Source organism: Hyperolius riggenbachi, chromosome 1 (genome assembly GCF_040937935.1).
Source record: "Hyperolius riggenbachi isolate aHypRig1 chromosome 1, aHypRig1.pri, whole genome shotgun sequence".
Taxonomy (NCBI): Eukaryota; Metazoa; Chordata; class Amphibia; order Anura; family Hyperoliidae; genus Hyperolius; species Hyperolius riggenbachi.
Window position 1 is genome coordinate 368,728,904 of NC_090646.1, and position 24,727 is coordinate 368,753,630.

Below are 24,727 nucleotides of genomic sequence, written 5' to 3' on the forward strand. Positions count from 1 at the left end.
GGCACGCCTGATAGTAGCATCGTGCTACAGAAATCAGCCTTCATATGGCCCTGCGACACAGTGTGGTAACAGGGTCATAAGCATAGCTCCGCCCCCGGCTAGTGACGTACTCCATGCTGGACAGGAAGTTTGTCACTGGGATTCCTGTCCGTCCTCGCATGCGCACCGCTATGCACCATGCTCCCATTGTGCCCACTTGTTGCATCGCCCATTGATTTGCATTGCTACATAATCCGTGCAGTAGACACGGATCATGCAGTAAGGCGCTGTAGCCTTTGCATCTGCATTGCGCTGCACTGTGTCTCATCGTGTGACTGTGCTAGTCTCCATAGACTTGCATGGCCCTTGTGGCGGGGAAGCAGCACGGGAGAGTAACGAGGGGCGACACAGCACGCAAGTGTGCAAGGGGCCTCAGAGGAGTCAGGAAAGGCTCAGCTGTGTCAGGTCAGATAGGAGAATAGCAGGTACGTTTACATGCCAGGGGAGGAATACACCTGACCTACGTTCCCTTAGAAGAAGACCGAGACCCTGTGGCCAGAGGAAGCTAATGTGATTTTATTGTCATTGCAATACTCATGCTTCTGAGGAGACATATTTCGCACTTTTATGAAACTATTAAAACAAAAACATACCAACATATGAAAAAAATGCATCAACAGTGTGTCAATGTGAAATTGTCTTGGGTAGGAATAGCGATGACAAAGAGCACCATAGTTACATAGTTATTTTGGTTGAAAAAAGACATACGTCCATCGAGTTCAACCAGTACAAAGTACAACTCCAGCCTGCTCCCTCACATATCCCTGTTGATCCAGAGGAAGGCGAAAAAACCCTTACAAGGCATGGTCCAATTAGCCCCAAAAGGGAAAAATTCCTTCCTGACTCCAGATGGCAATCAGATAAAATCACCAGTCTGATTATTCTGTATTCGTATGGTGCTGAAACATGAAAACCTCTTTTTGTCTTGGTCTGCAGTACTGGAGGTGACATATTATTATGATATGTATACACTATATCACGTCACATCTTGGGCTGTATTTGAAGTAGTAAGAAGCTTGAAGCTTGCAAGCTTTTTATCACCTGACATCATTCAGCATTTACCAGCAAATTCAATTCCCGGCTTCTCCTTAGCGATGTCTGAGTGTAAAGAGCAATGCTCAGGCGAATAATAGCTATTCACGTGAGCAATGCTCCTACATGCCTTGGAGCTGTCCTTCAGCACCAGGGCACTGCAGCCTCTCTTCTCCAGTAGATGTGCGCACCCAGTCGCTGTCACCTGCCACTACAACCACTGCTGCAGCTCGTTGTTCTATTGCCGGGCATCCCGGCCCTGTCACTCCTAGACCGAGCAGCACCAATCTTCTGCCCAGCACTGTTGGCACCTTAGCTACCACTTACCACTCTACTCCTTGCCAGCAATATAGAATCTTTGAGCCTCCCACTGGGGCTCCCAATTGGTTTAGCTTGTTGGCCAATGAGAATCTTCCCTGAGGAGGAATTTCACTGCTCCAAAAAAATGGCCAGTCAAAACTTTTTCAGGGTGGATGCTCATTTCATAGGAGGAAAATAAATTACTGGGTGATTAAATTGCCAAAGCAAGAGTTCTATCCCATCTGGCCGGGTGATAAATGGAATTGAATTCAAGGGAACCTAAACTGAGAAGGATATGGATTTTTCATTTTAAACTAATACCAGTTGCCTGGCTCTCCTGCTGATCCTGTGTCTCTAATATTATCCACAGCCCCTGAACAAGCGTGCAGATCAGATGCTCTGACTGAAGTCAGACTGAATTAGCTGCATGCTTGTTTCAGGGTTGTGTCTCGATCACTACTGCAGCCAAATAGATCAGCAGGAGACCAGGCAACTGGTATTGTTTAAAAGGAAACATCCATCTCCCTCTTAGTTAAAGTTCCCTTTAAGTGACGTTCCCGTTGCCTAATTTTAGAGCTCCATTGCTGTTGAGTTAGGGATTGCATAGGGCACTTAAAGAGGAACTTCAGTGAAAATAATGTAATTAAGCAATAATTATGTATAAATGATTTAGTCAGTGTTTGCCCATTGTACATTTTTTTAAATCCCTGATTTACATTCTGACATTTATCACATGGTGAAATTTTTACTGCTGGCAGGTGATGAAGCTGCTGCTTGCTTTTTTGTGGCAGTTGTAAACCGCTATTTCCCACAATGCAACAAGGTTCACAGACAGGAAACTGCCAGGACCATGGTCCTCAGGGTTTCCTGTGGGAGGAGTTTCACCACAATATTAGCCATACAGAGCTCCCTGATGATCCATTTGTGAAAAGGAATAGATTTCTCACGTAAAAGGGGATATCAGCTACTGATTGGGATGAAGTTCAATTCTTGGTCACGGTTTTTCTTTAAGTATTGATCGGGCATTGATAAATTTACTGAGAATGCTCATTCATGTATGAGTGATGCAAGGAAGAGAGAGGGGGGTGCAGTACTATAAGGTTAATGCTCTCATAGCTTTGTCCTGCGTCACGTAGTACAAAGCTTAACAGCAGGCACGGTATTGTGTGACTGGAAATGTGATGGCAGCACAAAAAGTAAGATCATTTTACATACATTTTTCTGTAGACCTGGTCACAAAGCTTGATTTTTATTTTATTTATGACCGCACTTACACACCATACATGGGAGGCACTAAGGGTATTTATGTGGGCATTTATAGCAGCGCATGGTACAAAATGCCCCTGCTATATGTATCATTTATAGTAGCAAACATTATGAGAGGCATTGCCGTACTTGTAGTATACAGTATGTAGGGCATGAAAGTGGAGATGCACATTTAATGGGTAATATAGAAGGGGCTAAACATAAGGGATTGACTTGAAAAAATGAGAGAAAAGTTTGACCCCATCCTGTAACCACACCCACGTTTGGTTACATTCACAAGCCATGGTAGCAGTGCGCCCCATTTTAAATTTGAGCACCTGTCTCTGCTTGTTGCTTTCTTTAGAAATGCCTTTGTAAATCTGGATCTCTATACCTACTCAGCCTGGAGAAAGCCCACGCAAACATGGGGAGAATGTACAAACTCCATGCAGGGAGGATGTGCAGAGTCCATGCAGACAGTGACTTTGCCAAGATTTGATTCTGTGACTCTAGTGCTGCAGTGTGGGAATGCTATCTGCTATGTGGCATGCAGTCTGCAAATGACACAGTCACATTCCCATATTACTGGGAATCTTCACTGCCTAGCTAGCAGGCTAGCTATCGATATGTGGTTACTCTGTATTTTCAAAAGGAAAAAAAAAACCTTCCGCCTTCTTTGAGGTTATCCCATTTAATGCATCACGCATTACAATCCACACCAACTTCTCCTTTTTGATGTTGAAGAAGAAGAGTTTGCACGCATGTTTGCTATCGGTCATGCTTCAATAGATAAGCACTGTTATACGTTATATGAACTGTCAGTAGACTCTATCCAGTGATTGTTCTGTACTGTCCTTGATCTGTAGGAGGGGGATATGTTAACATTTTTCCATTATAGGGAAATGTCAGACTTGGAGAACAGTTTTTACTGCACATTAGTTGTGTGACACCTAGTGGTTGTTTATTATTCACACTAAGAAATACATTTTAAAAATGGCTAGCGATTTGCGATTCAGCATCGCAATCACCGCAAGTGGAAAAGAGCCCTGAGACTGAAGGCAGTGAATCCACTACCTGTCAGTATCTCCCATGCACTCGGGCATGGGCAGTGGAAAGGCAGCCACCTCACTGAGTATAATTCTAGTGTTTAGGATTGGATACTGAATATGTCGGACTGTTCCTTATTCATTTTCTGTAATCCTTCCAGGCAAAATAGAGAAAATAAAGAGTCAGTCTTCACCAAGAAGTGAAACGTTCCCCATACAGCCTGATGCTCTGCTTGAAGATGCCACTGCATCCCAGCGGCCCAAGAACCTCATGCAAACCCTAATGGATGATTTTGAGACCCACAAAAGTAAGAGGCGCGACCGAGTGGACGATTCTACTGTAAGTTCACTTCAAAAGCAATCCATTCCTGGTGGATATGGGGGGAGGGGGGGGGGGTGTTGGGGTTCAAAATTTGTATACAATGTGGAAAGCTTAGAGCCTTTGTTTTTGTTTTTATTTCTGTCTGCATAGTTAACATCAATGGGTCAGGAAATAAACACAAACCTTCCTGTGACAGCAAAGAAAGCAAAGTACCTTAGGACCAGGGTTGCATTTCAGCTAGTCCTCTATCACTTTCTGTGTTCCTGGTTGAATGGTTCCCCTATTTCATATGTCTGGGCAATAGTCATGTACCTTGTACTGGTATAGCTATACAAAAGTGTTGTTAATTGTGATTGTGGTATGTTTGTATATGTATGTATGTATGTATGAAGAAATGTTGCAGCTGTTACTCAGAAATGGAAAGTATGCCCCACTTCACTTAGGATGAGGCGGATTGCTTACAGATTTAAATAAACCAACCACAGACCTGAAGACTTACAGGCTTTTCCACAAATGCTCTGCTCCCGAGCCCAGTTACTGCTGAACCCAGTTAGTGTGGCAAATGCATGCATGCTGATTCCTGCTCGTGTGAGCTCACGTCTGATTGGTCAGGAAGGGCATTCTGGAGTCCAATGACAGCAAGAGCCCAAAGCAGAGGTGGCTATGCTCTGTATCAGGTCCTGAAGATGACCTTAGTGATGAATTTGCAGTACTTATGTATTCCTGCCCCATTAAAAAAATGTTTTATCCGTATGGAAATCCATATTGTTGGGAAGTCGAGAGTCCTGGCTTTCATTTGCACTATGCCCTGCATCGGTGCAATGCATTGTTCCTGAGTTAGCGGGTTTTCAATGATGGGTGTCTGCTCTTTTTAAAGTGATATTCCCTGCTATTCTGGAATCCTTGTCCTTTTGCCTGCTTGCTGGGCTGCAGGCTTGGTCCTAGCTCCACTCAGACATCTTTTTACTCTAACTTTGTCTATTTGGATAGTGGACATTACACACCAGGATTCTCGCCCGTTTGCTTTGCTCGTTGGCCTTCGGGCTGGAAACTCATGTTCCCAGGTTAGTGCTGCTGGCAGCCAGGCAAAGTAGACATCCCTCATTCATCACCCACTAACTCAGGAACGATGCATCACACCATTGCAGGGCATAGTGCAAATGAAAGCAAAGATTCTCAGCTTTCCAATCCTGTAGATTTTCAATGGAAAGGAGATATATTTTAAACAGGGGGCAGTCAAATTCCGTTGATGGTATAATATGTAAGTACCGAATTTGCTAAACTGCAGGAATGTGTTAATTTTCCCAACACAATCAGGCTATCTGAATGCAGGTACCTGCTGCTTTGTAGCTTGCTGTGTTCAGTATTATGTTAAGGAACATATTAATTAATGTTCTCCTTTTCTTGTATTGGAAAATAAAGGCATTTCTAATGTACAATAGGATTAATGAGGGAAAAAACTTTGACTAAACTTTCAGTAATGTTTTATCTTGGAGGATTGGATGATGGCACCTTTCTATTAGCAAACACCATGGAACAGGATAAGATGACTTGACCTCCTTACTAACGGATTGTCTTACATCTGATCCCTTTACTGTATCTGTTGCCTGTGCGTGTGTCTCTGTTCAATGCACTAACTTTCTTCTTTTCCTCTCTCTCACCAGTATACCAGTAAAATACTGTCTTACAGAGTTACTAATGAGGTACCTGTGAATCCTCTGTATCTGTGTGGCTGCATGCATATTCTCTAATGCATGGCTTCCTCCCTCCACCCCATAGTCTTGTGCTTTTTCTTAATGTCACAGATACACTTTAAAAATGTATTTTTATTTTGGAATCCTAATAAAATCCTCCCTTATTTGAACATGATATGTGTAACTAGGTCATGTTCATAGGTAAAGCCACCTAAGCAGCTGCAAACTGACAGTCCTACTCTGATACCCCTGCAAGTTCTGAGACTAAAGATGGCTATCAGATGAAAATCTGATCTAAGAGGGATCGAATTTTTACACATATTGTACTGTGGAGCCGCTGCCACCTCCTGGGCCCCCAGGTCTCCCTCATCTAATGTATCCCCTGGGTGTTGTCAGCGGTGCTAACTCTCACCTGTCCACCGGTGGGCCTCCCCCGGTGTCGCTTCATCCTCTGTCTTCTCTCCAGGGGCACCTGTGTTCTGTTACAAATGCTAGACTCACTGGAGGTCCATCGTGTATGCCACAGTGCCTCTAGTGTTTGGCCTCTAGTGCTTGTCACATGGCACAGACATACCAGTTCAGAAGATACAGGGAGGAGTGCCACGGCATGGAGAGAAGACACTGGAGGAGGCATGCCAACGGACAGGGGAGAGTTAGCTCTGTGGTCAACACTCTGCATCGGTTGTCCTCAAATCGAACGCCGTTACCACCGCACTCCCAATACACTGCTGGTTGAGCAATTGATTCTGACCGGCTTGATTCACAGTAAAAAAAAATTGTGTATGGCCACCTTTCAGCTGCAGAGACAGCGGGAAGATGGACATGGAAATTCTATTTGACTACATGTAGGGCTGTGCTCTAGGAGGGGGGGAGGGGTGTCTTCTGGGAGGGGTGTCTTCTACTCCTGCACAGGCATTAGATAATATTGTCCATGCAAAACAAGATTTCAGTTTAGCCATGCAGGATAGGCTGAGATGAGAAGCTTGTCTAGTTCGATGGAGAGGATAAGTGTGTCTGTGTGGGGGGGTAAAGGGGGGGGGGGGGGTGAATCAGGCGGCCTCCAGCTGCAAAAGGATATTAAAGTACTGTACTTGACTAAATAATCCACACAACCAGGCAAAGTGTTTTCCGACCTGCCTCTTCACTGCAATCCCTAAAATGGAGGAAACTGTAGATATCCTACAGACGTGAGCTCTTCATTTGTCAGAACACAGCTGGTTTAGGTGGCTATCATGTCTTGCCAGTAGATACCTTTTAGATCTCACATTTTAGCTGGTACCTTTTTGTTTACTGCTGATCTGTGTAGAGATCCACAATATTCTTCTTGCTTTCAGTATCAACGTCTATCCAATCTACAAAGATATAAATATTGCTGCAGAATACTATCCCCTTCAGAATATTTATTTTATAAGGTGTGCTTTAGTTTTTATCAACAAAGTAAATGTTGAATTTGTGTCATTAAACATAGTGGAAAATTGCCAGTTGCTGTTAGAGTAACCGCTTTGATTTATGCATCCTAATGTCATGGTGTATGGGGATGTACAAAATGATTGCTATAACATATTACTGTACTTCATGGCCGCGCACAGCTGAGTCATGATCCGCTTCATTTACAGTAGCGCCACTGATGTATGTTTGGGTGTGTACAGGCCAACGTGAGACTTGTGATAAGTGTCACTAGATACCTTTTATTGTTCAGCCACCAGCCATGTAGATCATGTGACAACCAGGAAAAATGATCACTGCAAAAAGTCTTTGTTTCTATATGGCCTCATCTTCCCTACTGTCAGATTTGTCTTGTACAGTAAAATGCTGCCTCGTTGCAAGTAGGCTGTTCCACTTTAAGAAAATCCTATTAGTGAGCAAGAAACATTATAAACACTTATGTTATGTAGAAAAAAAAAGGTAATTTCATTTTAGTTGAAATTATGATCACAGATTCAGAAGGAATTGATTTAAGGTGCCCATTAACTGTATCATTTTCATAGATGATTGAGTTTCTGATCCAATCGTAGAGATCAAATTAGTTTTAATGAATGGGTGTTGATGTTGCCAGTGCTCCATCAGTCCAGCAGGTTAAACCCATCTGAAATGATTGGATCGGTTATACTTTTTCAACCCATTTTTAATCCCGATTTATGATCTTTTCCTTTCAATCACTAGGATCAGATCAGAAAGTTGATTGTTTAAGAACTGTCCAGTTAATGGGAATCCTTAAAGGGAATCTAAGGTGAGGGGTATATGGAGGCTGCCATATTTATTTCCTTTTAAACAGTAACAGGTGCCTGGTAGTCCTGCTAGTCTCTTATGCTGGGCATACACGGATGCAATTCCGTGGCGGATTGAGGCGCTGGCTCGATGCCGGCATGTCCCCGCGTGCACCCGGATCGATTCCCGCTCGTCCCGGCGGGCGCTTCCTTATCTTCCGCTCGATTATGTCCATTGTCCACCCGCGGGGATCAAGTGGCGAATCGATCTGCGCAGTGATCGGACCTGTCGGAAATTATCAACCAAGCCATCAGCGATCCATTGATAAGGAAAAACTGTCTATATCTTTCCTTCAAGCCTGGTATGACAGACCCAACTCTAACTATAAACGCCTGCTTACGTGAACTACAGCAATGGATGAATGACAACTGGCTGAAACTAAATGCAGACAAAACTGAAGTCCTTCTGATTGGAGGGCAGAGCATGATAACAAAACAACTTAACTTGCAGTCTTCACCACTGGGAATAGGAGGCACGGATCTACGCAGCTCTGATCATGTGCGTAGCCTGGGAGTTCTAATTGATGGGGATTTAAACTTCAGAACTCAAATCTCTGCTGTGGTGAAATCATCCTATTTTCACCTGAAGAACATTGCAAAAATCAAGCACCTCATACCCCCAGAAGATCTGCCAACTTTAGTCCACGCCTTCATCACATCCCGACTGGACTACTGCAATGCTCTCTACACTGGCCTTCCAAAAAAGGCCTTGTACCGTCTACAGCTGATACAGAATACTGCTGCCAGACTGCTAACCAACCAACCCCGTCACTGCCACATAACGCCAGTCCTGCATTCCCTTCACTGGCTACCTATAGAATGGAGGGTCCTATTAAAGATCGGCCTACTGACATTTAAATCCCTGAATAATCTAGGCCCTGGATACATGAAAGATATGTTACAGCTGCGTAGCAATCCCCGCATTCTCAGATCCACAGGTTCTAATAATCTAGTCATACCCAGAGTCCACTTGGAAACTTTTGGTCCCAGAGCCTTCTGTCATGCTGCCCCTACGTTTTGGAACTCCTTACCTCAACAGATCAGGACAGCCCCATCCCTGGACGTGTTTAAATCCAGACTGAAAACCCACCTGTTCAGTCTGGCATTTGCAGAAATATAACTTTTGTTGTGTGAATACTTCATCCTTCTAATTACTGAATCTGAGAGAGCCTAAGCGCTTTGAGTCCTATGGGAGAAAAGCGCTATAGAAATGTTATTGTATTGTATTGTATTATTGTATGTATGCCCAGCGTTAAGGCTGCTATATACTGGTCGATTGCAACCAGATCAACCAACATATAGATCCCTCTCGGATCTAATCTGATCACTGAGGGATCTATTGGCTGCCCATACACTATACAAAGATTTGAATTGATTTCAGCATGAAATCGTTTCAAAACCTGTGATGTCGCCACTGCCGCCTGCCTCGCCGCCCCTGCTTTGCCCAGCAGCAATAATATTACCTGTCCGCCAGCGCGAGTTCCTGAGGTTCTTCCAATCACACTTCTTTAGGCATGGCGCTCTACTGTTTCAACTTCGGCTTGACACAGGACGTGATAGGAAGTGAAGAGGACATTGAGAAGAAGGACAGCCAGAGGAAGTGTGACTGAACAGATTCTGGTGGACTCGCGCCGGCCAGTCAGGTGATATTGCTGCCGCTATGCAGCGTTGGTCATCGCCAAATTGAATGCCGCTAGCGATGCGCTTCTGACCCGCTGGCAATCAAGCAAAACTTTCCATTGGGACCGATCGACTGAATCGATCGATGTTGGATGGCAATCGGTCAGTGTTTACATTATCAATTTCACAGCAGATTCGATCACAGTGATCGAATCTGCTGTATATAAATGGGAATTCAAATTAGTGTATGGGCACCTTTTGGCTGCAGTAGTGTCTGCATCACACACTTGAAGCAAGCATCCACCTAATCTTGTCAGAAAATGTCTTGGCAAAAAAACAACAATATATATTTCATTTAGGTATCAGAAGTATAGATAAAGTTATTGCTGATTAAATATGGACATAGCTAAAATGTCAATACTGCTCTGATCCATAAGTGAGAAACAAGGTCTGGATGCAAAGTAGTTAAAATGAAATAAATATGGCAGCCTCCATATCCTTCTCACCTCCGGTTCCCTTTAAGGAGATAATTTTTTTCAAAGTAGTTGTGGAGCACTCCTCAATTTGTAGGGCGGATGTGCCACGGTATGACCAGCTGCACCCCAGTCAATCAAACGTGTAGTACAAGAGAACCGGCACCATCCATTGTATATAGCTCTTTTATTTGCTTGTCAGAGGCATAACAGCAATCAATGCGACAATTCAGGGCAGCCGCCCCTTTATCAAGCTATGCTGTGCAGAAATGCTGCACAGCATAGCTTGATAAAGGGGCGGCTGCCCTGAAACGTTGCATTGATTGCTGTTATGCCTCTGACAAGCAAATAAAAGAGCTATATACAATGGATGGTGCCGGTTCTCTTGTACTACACCTTTAAGGAGATAATGGCGGACTTTGTGGGTGAGGATACTGCTCGGTTGCATCTTTGTGCTATCTAGACTGCATGTGGGCAACCAGAGATTGAACCTCTTTCAGAAGATTGCAGCCTGTAGCAATTACAGGTCTATGCTTGTTACAGACCTATGCTGCAGGAAGTGGACCCTGACCAGGTACTTAAAAAGTGTATTTGCCATCAGCTTATCAGGAAGTTTCTACATAGGTAAAACCAGGCTCAGTAGCGGAGTGCCTACACGGGTCTCGATAAACATTTGTATGTAGATTGAGGCATTGACAAATAAAAGCTTGGCTGAAATAGAAACCAGAATAGTTGTCATACAAAAATCTCATCAATTCCTGAAGTCTTGGCCATGGTGAAGCTGGTGAATGTGACCCGAGGAGGCCAAATAGGGAGTCACCCATACACAGAGTTTCTGCACCAGAGGGTGGCCATTATAGTAGCCTGTTGATGGATTGCTATGCAAAGCATTTCTGGGGAATGAAGAGATAGATGAACATGCATGTCTATGAAGTGTAAGCTGCGTACTGGAGACTAGAAGCTAAAGGATATGAAGAATTCCCTATAATAAAGCTATACAGTGGATCGTTAGGTGGTTTATGCAGAAAGTCATTGTTGGGCATGACTCTAGACTATAGGGTTGTCTAGTACATTTTGTATGCCCCTGATTGGTATTATAGGCATTCATTTTATACAGTGAACACATTTGATACTAGCATTAATTCTTGCTTTGTGTCCTTTGCCAGATGTGTTGAGCCAGGGAGAAGTGAATGCGCTGTGACCTGTCTCTGGGGCAATAATGGAGTAGTGCTGTAGCTCCTGCCAGGCTGCCACCCACTGGCAATAGCCTTATACTTACAGCATGTCACACAGCCTGGAACTATGACTTTTACATTTACAAGATGCTCTAATAGTTTTTACTAGCCAAGAAGACACTTAGGAAAGGTTCACACACATTAAAAAAAAAGGCGTGGGATTGTCATTTTGTGAAGCCTAGATCAACACACATGTAATGGGATTCAATGGAGAATCACATTACAAGTCAAAAATTGGGTGTTTTCTTATTAGCGGAAAAAACATACATCTTGCCGCGTAAATACACATACCGCATGCAAATAACCATTGACTTTCATTAGTTACTCTGAAAGAAAGCACATAGAAAAACGCATACAAATGTACATAGTGTCCTGCAAGACACATGTTTTTTGCATGGACTTGTGTGAATCCTGCCTATAGAGTATTTCCCCTTTTACAGTTCTTAACAAAGGTCCAGAACTTCACCACATCTGATTTCTTTTGCAGCTGTTTACACACCTTATTGCTTGTTATGGCGTGTGAACATTGTATATTGTGAACTTTGTGAGTAGAATTGTTGCCATTTTACATTGTTTTTTATGTACTTTTATGACCTAAGTGACGACTAAAGGCCCTTATTTCTCTTCTTGCAGGTCCTTGAGGCAGTACGGGTGGGACGCAGGAAGAGTGCCCAGGCATTGCGTTGGGAAGCAGGGTTATATGCCAACCGTGAAGACGACGAATAAGAGTTTTTCTCATCCAAGAAAATGAAAACCCAAAAAAATTCATTTACTCGCATATTTATTGAACATTAAGCAGCCTCTGCAATCTGTATAGAGATGACGCAGTTATAAGAAAGAATGAGGTAATGCTCGGATTGATTGGCGCTGAAAGCAGTGCCAAGCCTCGTAAAGCTTTGGACTCTCAGGAAATGGAGACGGATCTGTGGCATTCTCAAAAGGAAGCTGATCCTATAAATAGTGCTGAGCATGGACTATGAACAAAGCCAAACTTGCAGTGCAATTGCTTCTTTTTGAAAACGCAGGTTTTTATGGCATTTTATAACATTTGCCCTTTTCTTATCCTACCTTATACACATGCATGTTTGGGGCAGCGCTAACTTAAAGGAAGATTGCCTTCATACATGCATCTGTGGGTTTCTGTACATATAAGGTGCACAACAATTAACAACATATTTAACTAAATCAATATGCAGTATTGTATACCTGGCTTTCTACACCACATGGCTGCGGAAGGTCTTTGGGAAAAATTGAAAAAAAATTCTTGTTACCTTTTTTTTTTTTCTTTTGCTGAAACACCGATGAATAACTTCATTGCTTTGTTTTATGTTTGTAAATTATTCCACATAAATGGCTTCTCTGGTATTTTATGCAAGTTATGCCTATATTTATTTTAGAAGCCAACATGACTATTTACAGGAACTTACTACAGTTGCCACTTTAAAAACTTTCAGATATAAAGCACAACAGCATAATCACAAATTGTGTGCATGTTCACATTTGTGGCTCTCAGGGAATAGGTCAATCAGAGTTTTGATTTTTTTAAGTTAATATAACCAAAATTATGGCTTTAAAGCACATTGAGACACAGCGTGAGAAGAGTTGATAGGTCACCCCATCTTCATCAACACATAAGCACTAGAGCTATTTCAGTCACACTTCCCAGTGATCTTAGCTGTCAAGGGTCAGTGTTGGTTTTCAAAGCCTGGAGGAAGTGAAACTTACAAGAATAGGTAGGTTTCACTGAAAATACACCAGCTCCTGGCTTTCTTATTAGTCAGCTGCAATGTACAAATGGAGAATGTACTAAACTGTTACATACTGGAGTGGTCTAATGGTTTCACAGAGAAATCAAAATAAACTCCACTATAAAACGCACAGAGCTGACCAATTAGATTACTTTCAAAAGTTTTTTTTTTATACAGACGTGCCATTGAAAGAACTGTGAGTGTATTTACAGTTAGAGCTTTAATGTACTAATGTTTAAAAGTGGTTAAATGCCTTAAAGTGAGGTTGAGTTATCAGATGCAATAGACTTACATTATTAAGTTTATCCTTGTTTTAAAACACAAGGATGTAACTTTTTATGCCTACAGTAAGGGCCGATACACATGGGCGTCCTTTGGTGAGGTGACTCGATCAATGCTTTACTGCAAGCGTACAGAAAAGCATTTGACAGCGTTCAGCAGCGATCTGCCATTTTCGCCCCCTACAAGGAAACACAAAGGCATGGCAGTAAGCAACCCTAGAAGAAGCTGTTTTTTTCCAGAGTTGGCTCAAACAAAAAAAAGGGGATAAAAAAATGCAGCGAAAATGAAACGAAGGCTTGATTCAAATGGACAGTTCTGTAACGTTTAAATGCTGACCATTCAGATGAATGGACATCCATTAGTACTATCCATTACTGCCGTTTACCGTCATTTGTGCAAATGCCGTGTTTCAATACGATTTTTACTGTAGTCTGCCCGACGTTTAGCCAATCCTGGAAGCAGCAGGTTGCTTCCAGGATTGTTTAAAGCCACACGTCCGTGTCTTCCTGTGGGGATGAAAAACGCTGCACGCAAGGCAGCGCTGTGGAAAGCCGACAAATGCTTTTTTGCATGCATGCAGAAGAACATTTGCAACAAGATGCAGGGCTGCTGCGGGTGGCTGGTTGACGTCCGTCTGAACCAGCCCTAAATCTATATATTTTTCGGGCTGTTGTTTTTTTGGTTTTTGTTTTTTTTTAAACAAAATTTTGTTTTTGAACTCTCAATGAAGTGGCCAACTAATCGCAGCAGAGGGAAAAATGTTACAGTAGTTCTGCTTGAAAGAGTACCTAAAGCCAGAAGAAAAAAAATAGTTACTTACCTCAGTAGAGAGAAGCCTCTGAATAGTCCCGGTCCAACGGGACCCTGCTTGCAATATTCGCCGATACTACTGAATATTGCTTGTGGCCGCACTACTGTCCAGGTATGTGCGGTCGCACTGTGCAGCCACAAAGTACGGCCAGTGCAGTAACATACAGATCTCTCCTCCATGTACGATTGGCTCTGTAATACTGCACAGTGCAGCTGCCTTCATACGTGGAGGGTATGCGTGTGACGGTTCCAGAGGGCAGCAGTGGGATCGTGGATGGTCTGGAGTATCCAGAGGCTTATTCTGTACTGTGGAAAGTATCTCCCTTTTTTTATCGGCTCCAGGCTTGCTTCAAAATAGGTTTTAAATTGGTGGTGTATTTATATTGCATTAATAATGATTTTAAGCATGCTAAAATTTTAAGTGGCATGGCAATTTCTGACAGGAAGACGTATTCAATTAAAAATCTTACCTTTTAAAAAGAAAAAATGCTCCAAGCCATCTAAAAGCAGCCATTTACTTAAACGCGAAGTGAAGATTGATCTTGTCCCTTATGTTCTGCATCCCAGGAAGAACCTATCCTAGCCATCCACTATGTGGCAACAGCACAATCCTGCAGACGGTCAGTTACTCTCTGATTGGAGATCAATTGGGAAGTAGCAATGGGAGCACTACCACTGCTAGCTGTACAGTGATTTGGGAATGGGAAAGTTGCACACCTGCCCATGTCCCACCACTGCTTCCCCTGTACAATCCGTACAAAAATGCATTTCCTGAAGAACTTTCAAACAATAATTTGATTGAATGAAGTTCTAGTTTTTAATTCATTTTTGTTCCATACAGTGATTGTACTATTTCAAGCTGAAATTTGATCCACATTTACTGAAATGTTTCTTGCACTAGTATTGAGAAATCAGGCCCAGAATCTCAAACAGTCATCTGGTCTGTTTTAATGTGCCTATTTAATGGTCACATCTCCCAAACAATCGACCATCTGATTCTGTATCATTAATGCTACTGATCGACAACAAATCGATTGTTCTGGCCATCCAAAGTTCGGAATAATTCTCTTATTGGATTGTTTATCATTTTCCCTTTCATTGTTAGCGTTCGATCGCAAAGATTATCGGATGGTTGATTGTTTAGGAAATTGGATCATTGCGGGCCCCCTTTATAGTAACAACTGGCCCAGCTCCAGTATTGACACATCTTACAGTATTCCCTAACACAAGTATTTGCACGAGCCACAAATGCAAAGATAGAAGACCATTCTAGAGAACAATCATATTTATTCTTGTGTTTTATTAATCACATAAGTATAGAGGTTGTTTGTTTTAAATGTCGCATATAGCAATAGGGTAGTTTATTCTTCAAGGTAATTTCTGGACTAAAACACTTTTTTTTTATGCAGCAAGAATGTATTGTCTATATTTATTATATGTACAATAAAGATGCCACAATTTAACAATTAGTGTATACTCAATGTACAAATGCTGGAGCGTGCTGATTGCTGATCACAACAAGGCTGCTCTGCCACATCGATTAAGCTGTGCTTTAGGCAAAGGCGATTGCTTGATAGAGCTGGGGATTTGGCTCGAATGGACATCTTCAGTATTTGTATTTGATGCTACATTTTTATTTGGTCAGTTCTGCAGCACCAGCTGCTTCTGTTAGGGCTGCTTCACAGCTGACAAAAGCGTTGTTTAAAGAAGATCTACCACCGTTCCATTGAAATGGGTGAAAGCATTTTTAAACAACGGCTATAGCAGTTGGTGGTGTTCGTGAAAATGTTGTAGTAGATCCTGTTGTCTTGACTTGGACGCTACATGCAGCATACAGAATTGGCTGCATTTCCAGTTCCGTGTCCCCAGGAGCTCAAAGCACAACTTGATAACGGGAACCAATGTAATCTTACTGCTTTTCTGCTACTAGCATCGGCTAAACAAGCCGACGTCAGCCAACTGTGTGATCCAGCTGGTAGAAGTATGTTCGGTAAAAGCAGAACTTAGGGCCCTTTTCCACTAGTGATCCGCTTCAAAAAAGCAGATCGTGGCCGTTCTGCTGATTGCAAGAGCACTGTGATTCACTTGTCAGTTGCGGTGCACATTTCCTACTAGTGCACGCCCCTGACGCACCCCCCCCCCCCCCCCCGCATGCAATCTTCGGCTTGTGCAATTCCCACCACAACCCTGCTTCACACCCAACAGCTATACGGCACAATCGTAGCCTGTGGAAATTGATGCTTGTACGATTGTGTGTAGCAGTGGAAAAGGACCCTAAAAATGTATATTCTGGTTTGTAAATGGATGATGAGAGCATTGGGTTTGTTTTTGTTTTGTTTTTGTTTTTTAAAAATCTAATCTTCAAAAACGAAAGCTAGCTATCCACTATGCAGCAGAGACCTTACCCAACAAATAATCAGTTCTTCTTATATGATCAGAAATTGATCATGGTGTAGTTTTATAACCTTGCATCATTTAATGGTGATAATATTTCAGCAGAAAGTTGTTTGAAAATCAGTTGAACCAGCCCGCTGCTAGCTTTGTAGTGATTGGACATCAGTCCTCAGCTTCCTGAGAGATCAACTTAAAGCCTTTTCCTAATTAGCTTTCCCTCTGTCAACTGGGTCCTAATTTTTTATTGTTTTTTTTTTTTGTTCAATTTTTTGAAGCAAATTGAAAATCTAATAGATTAAAGACATGGTGGATGGCTGACTCTACCTGTATGTATGTTACCTTACCCAGTGTGAGTCACTCTCAGCCATGGCTCCAGAAGAGATGGTCAACAGAGTTTTCACTCACTATTTATACACAGGCTCTTCCGGCTGTCATTTCTAGGGCTGTGTAAAGGAGCCACGATGAAAGATTCATGCTAAACACATTTAGGTTACAGTGGACCTGAACTCTTGCACGGGACCGAAGAATTTTGACCTGTATGTCTAATTCCCCCTCATCTGTGACTAATCACAACTGTAAGTAGATGTGTCAGCTGGCTGCCTCGGCAGCTAATTTGTAAAAACTGGATGTTAACCCTATTTCTGCTTCTGTGAAAGCAGACATAGGGTCTGCTTTCACAGGATTTGAAAGCAGGATTTGTATCAGCTGTAACAAAGAAATGTTTTTCTTTAAAGGTTAATATGCTGTTGCTTATCTTTTAGAGCAAAGAGGAAGTCCTGAGTTCAGGTCCATTTTAATTTTAAAGCCCATTGCATTATTTCATATTTACCAAGTTACTGAGCTTCTCTACACTGACATATGCAACATTTGCTTATTCTTCTATTTATTGATCTGTGTAGAACCACTTGTAACGTTCATGTGATTGTTATTAGCATTCCCCCCCTCATTATACACACTGGTCTCTGGGATTTCGGTTTACCTGCCATACTGCATACTTGACAGGTGCAGGAGAAAAACTGGACACTAGTCTGGTAGTGGTTATCTCTAGTGTTGGACGAACATCTGGATGTTCGGGTTCGGTGTGGTTCGGCCGAACATGCCCCTGATGTTCGAGCCGAACCCAACCCGAACATGTCCCTTTGGGGCCCCTATAGGATCCCAGCATAAAGGGAGAGCATGCCCCGAGCGCGGGGGGGGGGGGGGGGTGCCGGAAATGCCCCCCACCCCTCCCCACTAAACTCTCCCTTTTGCCGGTTCCCTATAATGTTAAATTTAAGCCCCCCAAAAGTACCTGAGGAGGAGGGCAGGAAGCGGGCAGCCAGAGATGCTAGGCGCTAGTACCATCTGGTACTTCTGCCCTCTCTTGACGCACTTCCTGTTTACATTTGAAGGCGCATCAAGAGAGCGCAGAAGTACCGCGATGACGCGAACGAGGGTACGCGTCTACATGATGACACGTACCCTCGTACGCGTCATCGCGGTACTTCTGCGCTCTCTTGACGCAACTTCAAATGTAAACAGGAAGTGCGTCAAGAGGGCAGAAGTACCAGATGGTACTAGCGCCTAGCATCTCTGGCTGCCCGCTTCCTGCCCTCCTCCTCAGGTACTTTTGGGGGGCTTAAATTTAACATTATAGGGAACAGGCAAAAGGGAGAGCTTAGCGGGGAGGGGTGGGGGGCATTTCCGACCGTCCCCGCGCTCAAGGCATGCTCTCCCTTTATGCTGGGACCCTATAGGGGGTTATGTTCCGCCGGACACGGCTGTGTTCGGCCGAACAAAGAAGGCCTGTTCAGGTTCGGGCAACTTTCCCTGAACACCCTCCCGAACACCATGAGGTGTTCGGGGGCGCCGAACCGAACCTGAACAGGCCAAAATCCGGGCGAACCCGAACAGTGGCGAACACTGTTTCGCCCATCACTTAACAAGCCTAACATGCTCTTCTTTTATTGCTACCTGTTTTTTATTTGTGTACAGACAGGTGGTATATATACACTTGCCACTCAAAACTGGTCTTTACAGACTTGCTGTACAGGTGACCCAAAATGGGTTCTGGCTGAGCAGAAATGGGGGAGAGGAGGGGTGCACGAGTGACACTATGCTGCAGGAGCTCTCCTCTATAGGAAAAAGATGAATCAATGGACAATGGTTTGGCCACTCCCCTCTCCATAGGACAAAATGGGCTGCTTAGCAGAGACCCAAGCAGCTCATTTGTACACCAATTCGGAAAGTAATGTCACTGGAAGCATCTGGAAAGTTCGTTCTGGGTGAGATTTATCCAGCATGTGTGAGTGTGTGAGCAGATTCAGAAGCACACAGAAAATAGCTAGCTGAATGGTCTGTTAGGCCCAGTGCACACCAAAAACCGCTAGCAGGCTAGCAGATTTTCAAATGCTTTTTCTTATTTTTCTGTACCATTTCAGCTAGCATTTTGCGGTTTTGGGAAGCGTTTTTCAGAGCGGTTTGCGGTTTTCCTATACTTTACATTGGAGGCAGAAACGCCTCTGCAATCCAAAATCTGCAGCAGCCCGGGAGTATGCGTTTCTGCAAAACGCCTCCCGCTCTGGTGTGCACCACCCCATTGAAATACATTACCCAAGCGTATCCGCAGCCGCAAGCGGATCGCAAAACGCAGCCGAACCGCTCTGGTGTGCACTAGGCCGTATTGTGGATTTGGGGGAATGGACTAGAGATAAGCAGCAATGATCCCAGGAAGGTAGATGTATGGCTGCCAGAGCTGAAAGACAGAATGGGAAGGATGCCGGTAGATGTATGGCTGCCAGAGCTGAAAGACAGAATGGGAAGGATGGAAGCTGTGTAGCTTATAGCTGGTATACGCAGCCAGCCTCCCATGGGATGTCTGTAAAGGGGGCCGGTAGCAGAGCTGATAACATTACACTGAATAAGAGATGCTATGCAGTCTGTTACTTATTTTTTTTGTAACCAATGCTGTTACCTGTGATGGACCTTGTTGAAGTTTAAAATTAACCTGTCATGACAACGCCATTGTTCAGGTTCTCAAAATTGATTTGTTTCTTGCCTACCATTTTATCTTATGGCTTCACACCATAGTAATCAGTTGGAACATCTGACTTCAGTAAAGTGCAAGTTCACCCTCTCAGGTTTTTAATTGTTAGCAAAAGTGACCAGAAGGTAATGCCATTACTTGCACGGTTTTCATATATGATGCATATATTACATAAAAAAAAACCTTTGGAAAAGTAATGTGACTTTACACAGTATTACACAGGGCGACTTTTTCCTAAAGTCATTTTGCTGAATGGAGCTGCTGACACTGGGGAAAGTGTCGCCCTGTGTAATACAATGTAACTATGGAAAGATGGATATCATTTTAAAGCTCTCTTTATCCTCATTCTGGCGACACCTAAATCATCGCCCTACGTCTTTTAGTTTTCTCTATTTTCTATTTTCTCTAAAATAGCAAAAACTAAAAGGCGTAGGGCGGCGGTTTATATATCATTGGAAAGAGGAGAAAGAGAGCTTTAAAATGATATGCATCTTTCCATAGTTTCTGCACTGCTCGGAGTCCCTTTAATAAAGGTGGCTGTGTTTTAATGGCAGACAAACCAATCATATTGTACTTGGCTTTATATATAGATAGATATATATATGTTAACCACTTACGTGTAATACTGCTTTTGTTTTTTATTGATTGTGAAGCGTACAATGCATGTATATAATTATTTTCTCATTAAAACACAAATCGAGCTGTGTTGTTTCATGCAATGTTATTACCGGTAATTGTTTCTTTAACACTTTTTTGTGCCTTTGGGCCCTTTTCCACTAGCAGTCGTTAGCGTTCACGCTGAACGCTAGCGATTGCTGAATTGCAATTACCGGCGATTCCCCGACGTTTGCGGCCGCGATTTTGCTATGCTATGCACTGCATAGCAAAATCGCGGCAAATATCGTTCCGCCGCGCGTTCGCGTTCCCGTAAAAAACGAATCGCGGTAGTGAAAATGACCTACCGCGATTCCTATGTTAAAAAGCAAACCGTAGCGATTGTAAAATCGCTAGCGGTTTGCGTCTTTGCGATTCAGCCAGCGCAAACGCGCTGGTGGAAAAGGGCCCTTATTGTGTAAAATGTTGAAGGTGACTAAAATATTATGAATACATAAAGCTTATCTAGTGTTAAAGTTAACTGGATGAAAAGCTTGGGTACAAAATTAGATACTTAAAGAGAGGGAAGCCTTAGGATCCTATTAATATTATTATTATTATTTATATAGCACCAGCATATTCCCCAGTGCTTTACAAAGCCAATTGAGGCTTACCTCGGTATTCTGATGTCTCCTGTAACTGAGCGCAGCCCCCCGGAAGATTAACGGCAAGGCATTGTCACCAGAGATGGGCTTTAGAGTTGAAAGCCACTCGAATTCGAAATTGTAATGAAGCTTGATTAAAGTATAACTGTCGGGCATAAAATCACAAATCAATTCTTTATTTTTATCTGGTAAACAAGTAATAAGGATGCTAACCAGGCAATCCAAAAGTTAAAATCACTATTACTTTTCTTGTTGATAAATGATCATTCCCCAGTTTACCTGACTCTTATTTGGTACACACAAAATTTGGTACACAAAAAGGAAGTTGCAAGGCATGCTGGGTTGTCATTTTTTACTTCTGTACATTAGTTAAGTCTGATGGGAAATAAAGAAGCAAAAAAGAAGACAACCCAGCATGCCCTGCAACTTCCTTTGTGCGGCAACGTACTAAATAAGAGTCAGGTAAACTGGGGAATGATCATTTATAAACCATGAACAGTAATAGAGATTTTAACTTTTGGATTGGCTGGTTAGCATCCGTATTACTTGTTTTCCAGATAAAACTAAATAATTGATTTTTTATTTTATGCCTGACAGTTACACTCTAAGGAAGTTGAGCATGGGAGACAAAGGGGTTACTCAGAAGTCAGTCTGGCTCCTATGCATATCACAACCAGATTGTGCCTAATCATATTGGTACCACCCACCTCCTGTTACTGCAGTGTTGCTTGTGCGAGTCCGCATGCACAGTAAGCTGGAGCCACTCATGTTTGAACAGCTCCGAGCTACTGCGGATGCGCGGCCGTGTGGCTACTGCATGGCCATACTCATAGTGGAGGACGATGGGAGCCGTGCTCAGCGGCAGGATAAATCGAATCACACCGAAGGCAGTCTTAATGGGATTCTAAGGCTTCCCTCTCATCAGGTAAGTATCTCATTTTGATCCCGAGCTTCAACTCTGGATCACTTTAAAGCGGAATATAACCCTGCATTTCAACTTTGCTCTAAAACATTATTTACAGTATATTATATGCAACCAGCATTTTTTTTTTTTACTAGACCAGCATTGGAAGGGTTACACAGGGCTTTAAAGTTCCTGGAGATTTCTGCAGACGCATCCGAAGCTGAAATAGATACATTTTGTTTACATAAATGTATCTAAGTGTTGAATGTGACTCACTCTCTCTCACTGAGAAGGAGCTTGGAGGACAGCCAAAAAGTGTGTAACATTTATCAATAGATACATTCAACTAAATAGAATGTATCTATCTGAACTTCTGCATATCTCTCCACGGAACTTTAAACCTCTGTGTTTAACCCTTCCAATGCTGGTCTAGTAAAAAAAAAAATGCTTCTTGCATATAATATTTTAGAGCAAAGTTGAAATGCAGGGTTATATTCCACTTTAAACAAAACATCTCTACTTATTTGGAAAGGGGCAGAAATATAACCAATGAAGGTCTTTAGTCTTGTCGTTTGCAACTCTGTGGAAAGTTTGTTTCTGAGAATTACAAAGCGAGTAAAAATAATGCCGATCTCCTAGAAGGAGAATTCTGCATAGCTAAACAGCCTAGGCTAAACATCACTGGGCGAGGCTACATACCAATATACAGCAATGTATAGTTACAGTGGGATGCGAAAGTTTGGCCAACCTTGTTAATTGTCATGATTTTCCTGTATTAATCGTTGGTTGTTACGATTAAAAATGTCAGTTAAATATATCACACAGTGATATTTGAGACGTGAAATGAAGTGTATTGGATTTACAGAAAGTGTGCAATAATTGTTTAAACAAAATTAGGCAGGTGCATAAATTTGGGCACCACAAAAAAAGAAATTAAATCAATGTTTAATAGATCCTTCTTTTGCAGAAATTGCAGCCTCTAAATGCTTCCTGTAGGTTCCAATGAGAGTCTGGATTCTGGTTGAAGGTATTTTGGACCATTCCTCTTTACAAAACATCTCTAGTTCATTCAGGTTGGATGGCTTCCAAGCATGGACAGCTCTCTAAAACACACCACAGATTTTCAATTATATTCAGGTCTGGGGACTGAGATGGCTATTACAGAACTGTGTACCTGTTCCTCTGCATGAATGCCTTAGTGGAGTTTGAGCAGTGTTTAGGGTCGTTGTCTTTATGAAAGATCCAGCCCTGGCACAGCTTTAGCTTTGTCACTGACTCCTGGACATTGGTTTTCAGAATCTGCTGATACTGAGTGGAATCTATGCGTCCCTCAACTTTGACAATATTCTTAGTCCCTGCACTGGCCATACAGCCCCACAGCATGATGGAACCAACCCCATCGTTTACTGTAGGTAGCAGGTGTTTTTCTTGGAATGCTGTGTTCTTTTTCCTCCATGCATAATGCCCCTTGTTATGCCCAAATAACTCAATTTTAGTTTCATCAGTCCACAGCACCTCATTCCAAAATGAAGCTGGCTTGTCCAAAGGAGATTTAGCATCCCTCAAAGGCTTCCTCTGTATCACTCTCGCATACAGCATCTCATTGTGTAAAGTGTGCTGAATGGTTGAACGATGCACAGTGACTCTATCTGCAGCAAGATGATGTTGTAGGTCTTTGGTGCTGGTCTGTGGGTTGACTATGGCCTCGATTCACTAAAGGGTGGTAAGTGTTAGCACCCTAGTGAAGAGGCGCTTAGGACATGAAAACGGCCGTTGCACGCGCTAATATGTGTGCAAGCATTCGCGTGCGCAACGTTTAAGCGCTGAAAGGTGTGCCAATAACGTGCACCAGTGCACGCGAAATGTCACACTGTCCAAGCGGATGGTGCGCCGTTTCGTGTGCATCGGCGCGACGTTATTGGCGCGGCACTACACTTTGCAAGTCATCAGTAAGAGCTTTAGACGTGCAAACTACTTAGCACCCTAGTTTGCAAGTCCAAAGCTGTTAGGCGTGCTAACTATGTTAGCACGCCTTTGTGAATCGAGCCCTATGACTGTTCCCACCATTTGTCACTTCTGTTTATCCGTGATTTTTCTTGGTCTGCCACTTCGAGCCTTAACTTGAACTGAGCCTGTGGTCTTCCATTTCCTCAATATGTCCCTAACTGTGGAAGAGACAGCTTTCTGTATGCTTCCCCTAAACCACATATGTCGAACTCCAGGCCTGGAGGGCCAGATCCATGTCAGTGTTTAGGATGGACTGAGAAAGAAAGGAATGTGTTCTACCTGATGGTCCACACCTTTCCTGATTCAGACCCATCAATTAATTTGAGCTGTATCAAAAATGTGTGAGGATCTCGGCCCTCGTAGGACCGGTTTGACATACCTGCCCTAAACCATGATGGTAAACAGTCTTTGTCTTTAGATCATTTAAGAGTTGTTTTGAGACTCTCATGTTGCTACTCTTCAGAGAAAATTAAAAGGGGGAAACTTAAAACTGACCCCCTTAAATACTCTTTCTCATAATTGGATTCACCTGTGTATGTAGCCCGGGGGCACTGAGCTTACCAAGCCAATTTGAGTTCCAATAATTAGTTCTAAAGGTTTTAGAATCAATAAAATAAGTGCCCAAATTTATGCACCTGCCTAATTTTGTTTAAAGGGACACCGAGCAGTGCAGAAACTATGAAAAGATGCATATAATTTTAAAGCTCTCTTTCTCCTCTTTCCAATGATATATAAACCGCCGCCCTACGCCTTTTAGTTTTAGCTAGAGCCGCGGTTTAGGTGTCGTCAGAAAGAGAGCTTTAAAATGATATCCATCTTTCCATAGTTACATTGTATTACACAGGGTGACTTTTTCTGCTGAATGGAGCTGCTGACTTTGAGAAAAAGTCACCCTGTGTAATACAAGTAACTATGGAAAGATGGATATCATTTTAAAGCTCTTTCTCCTCTTTCTGGCGACGCCTAAACCGCGGCCCTATGCCTTTTAGTTTTCTCTATTTTTGCGATCGAAATCGTGGCCGCGG

At 42.8% G+C, this 24,727-nt stretch overlaps 1 protein-coding gene across 8 annotated transcripts in view; it reads left to right on the top strand.

Annotated features, from left to right (window-relative positions):
• The window catches only part of PALM2AKAP2 (PALM2 and AKAP2 fusion), a 387,246-nt gene extending 373,253 nt beyond the window's left edge, over nucleotides 1-13,993 (top strand). For 5 of the 8 annotated variants that reach the window (XM_068234280.1, XM_068234279.1, XM_068234285.1 and 2 more), the window contains 3 exons: nucleotides 3,824-4,002; nucleotides 5,649-5,687; nucleotides 11,907-13,993. In XM_068234280.1, the coding sequence (XP_068090381.1) occupies nucleotides 3,824-4,002; nucleotides 5,649-5,687; nucleotides 11,907-11,999 (311 nt within the window). In that variant the 3' untranslated portion in view covers nucleotides 12,000-13,993. The remainder of the gene's footprint in view (nucleotides 1-3,823; nucleotides 4,003-5,648; nucleotides 5,688-11,906) is intronic. The other 3 variants (XM_068234281.1, XM_068234286.1, XM_068234282.1) reach the window with 2 other exon arrangements.
• Nucleotides 13,994-24,727: the final 10,734 nt, after the last annotated feature.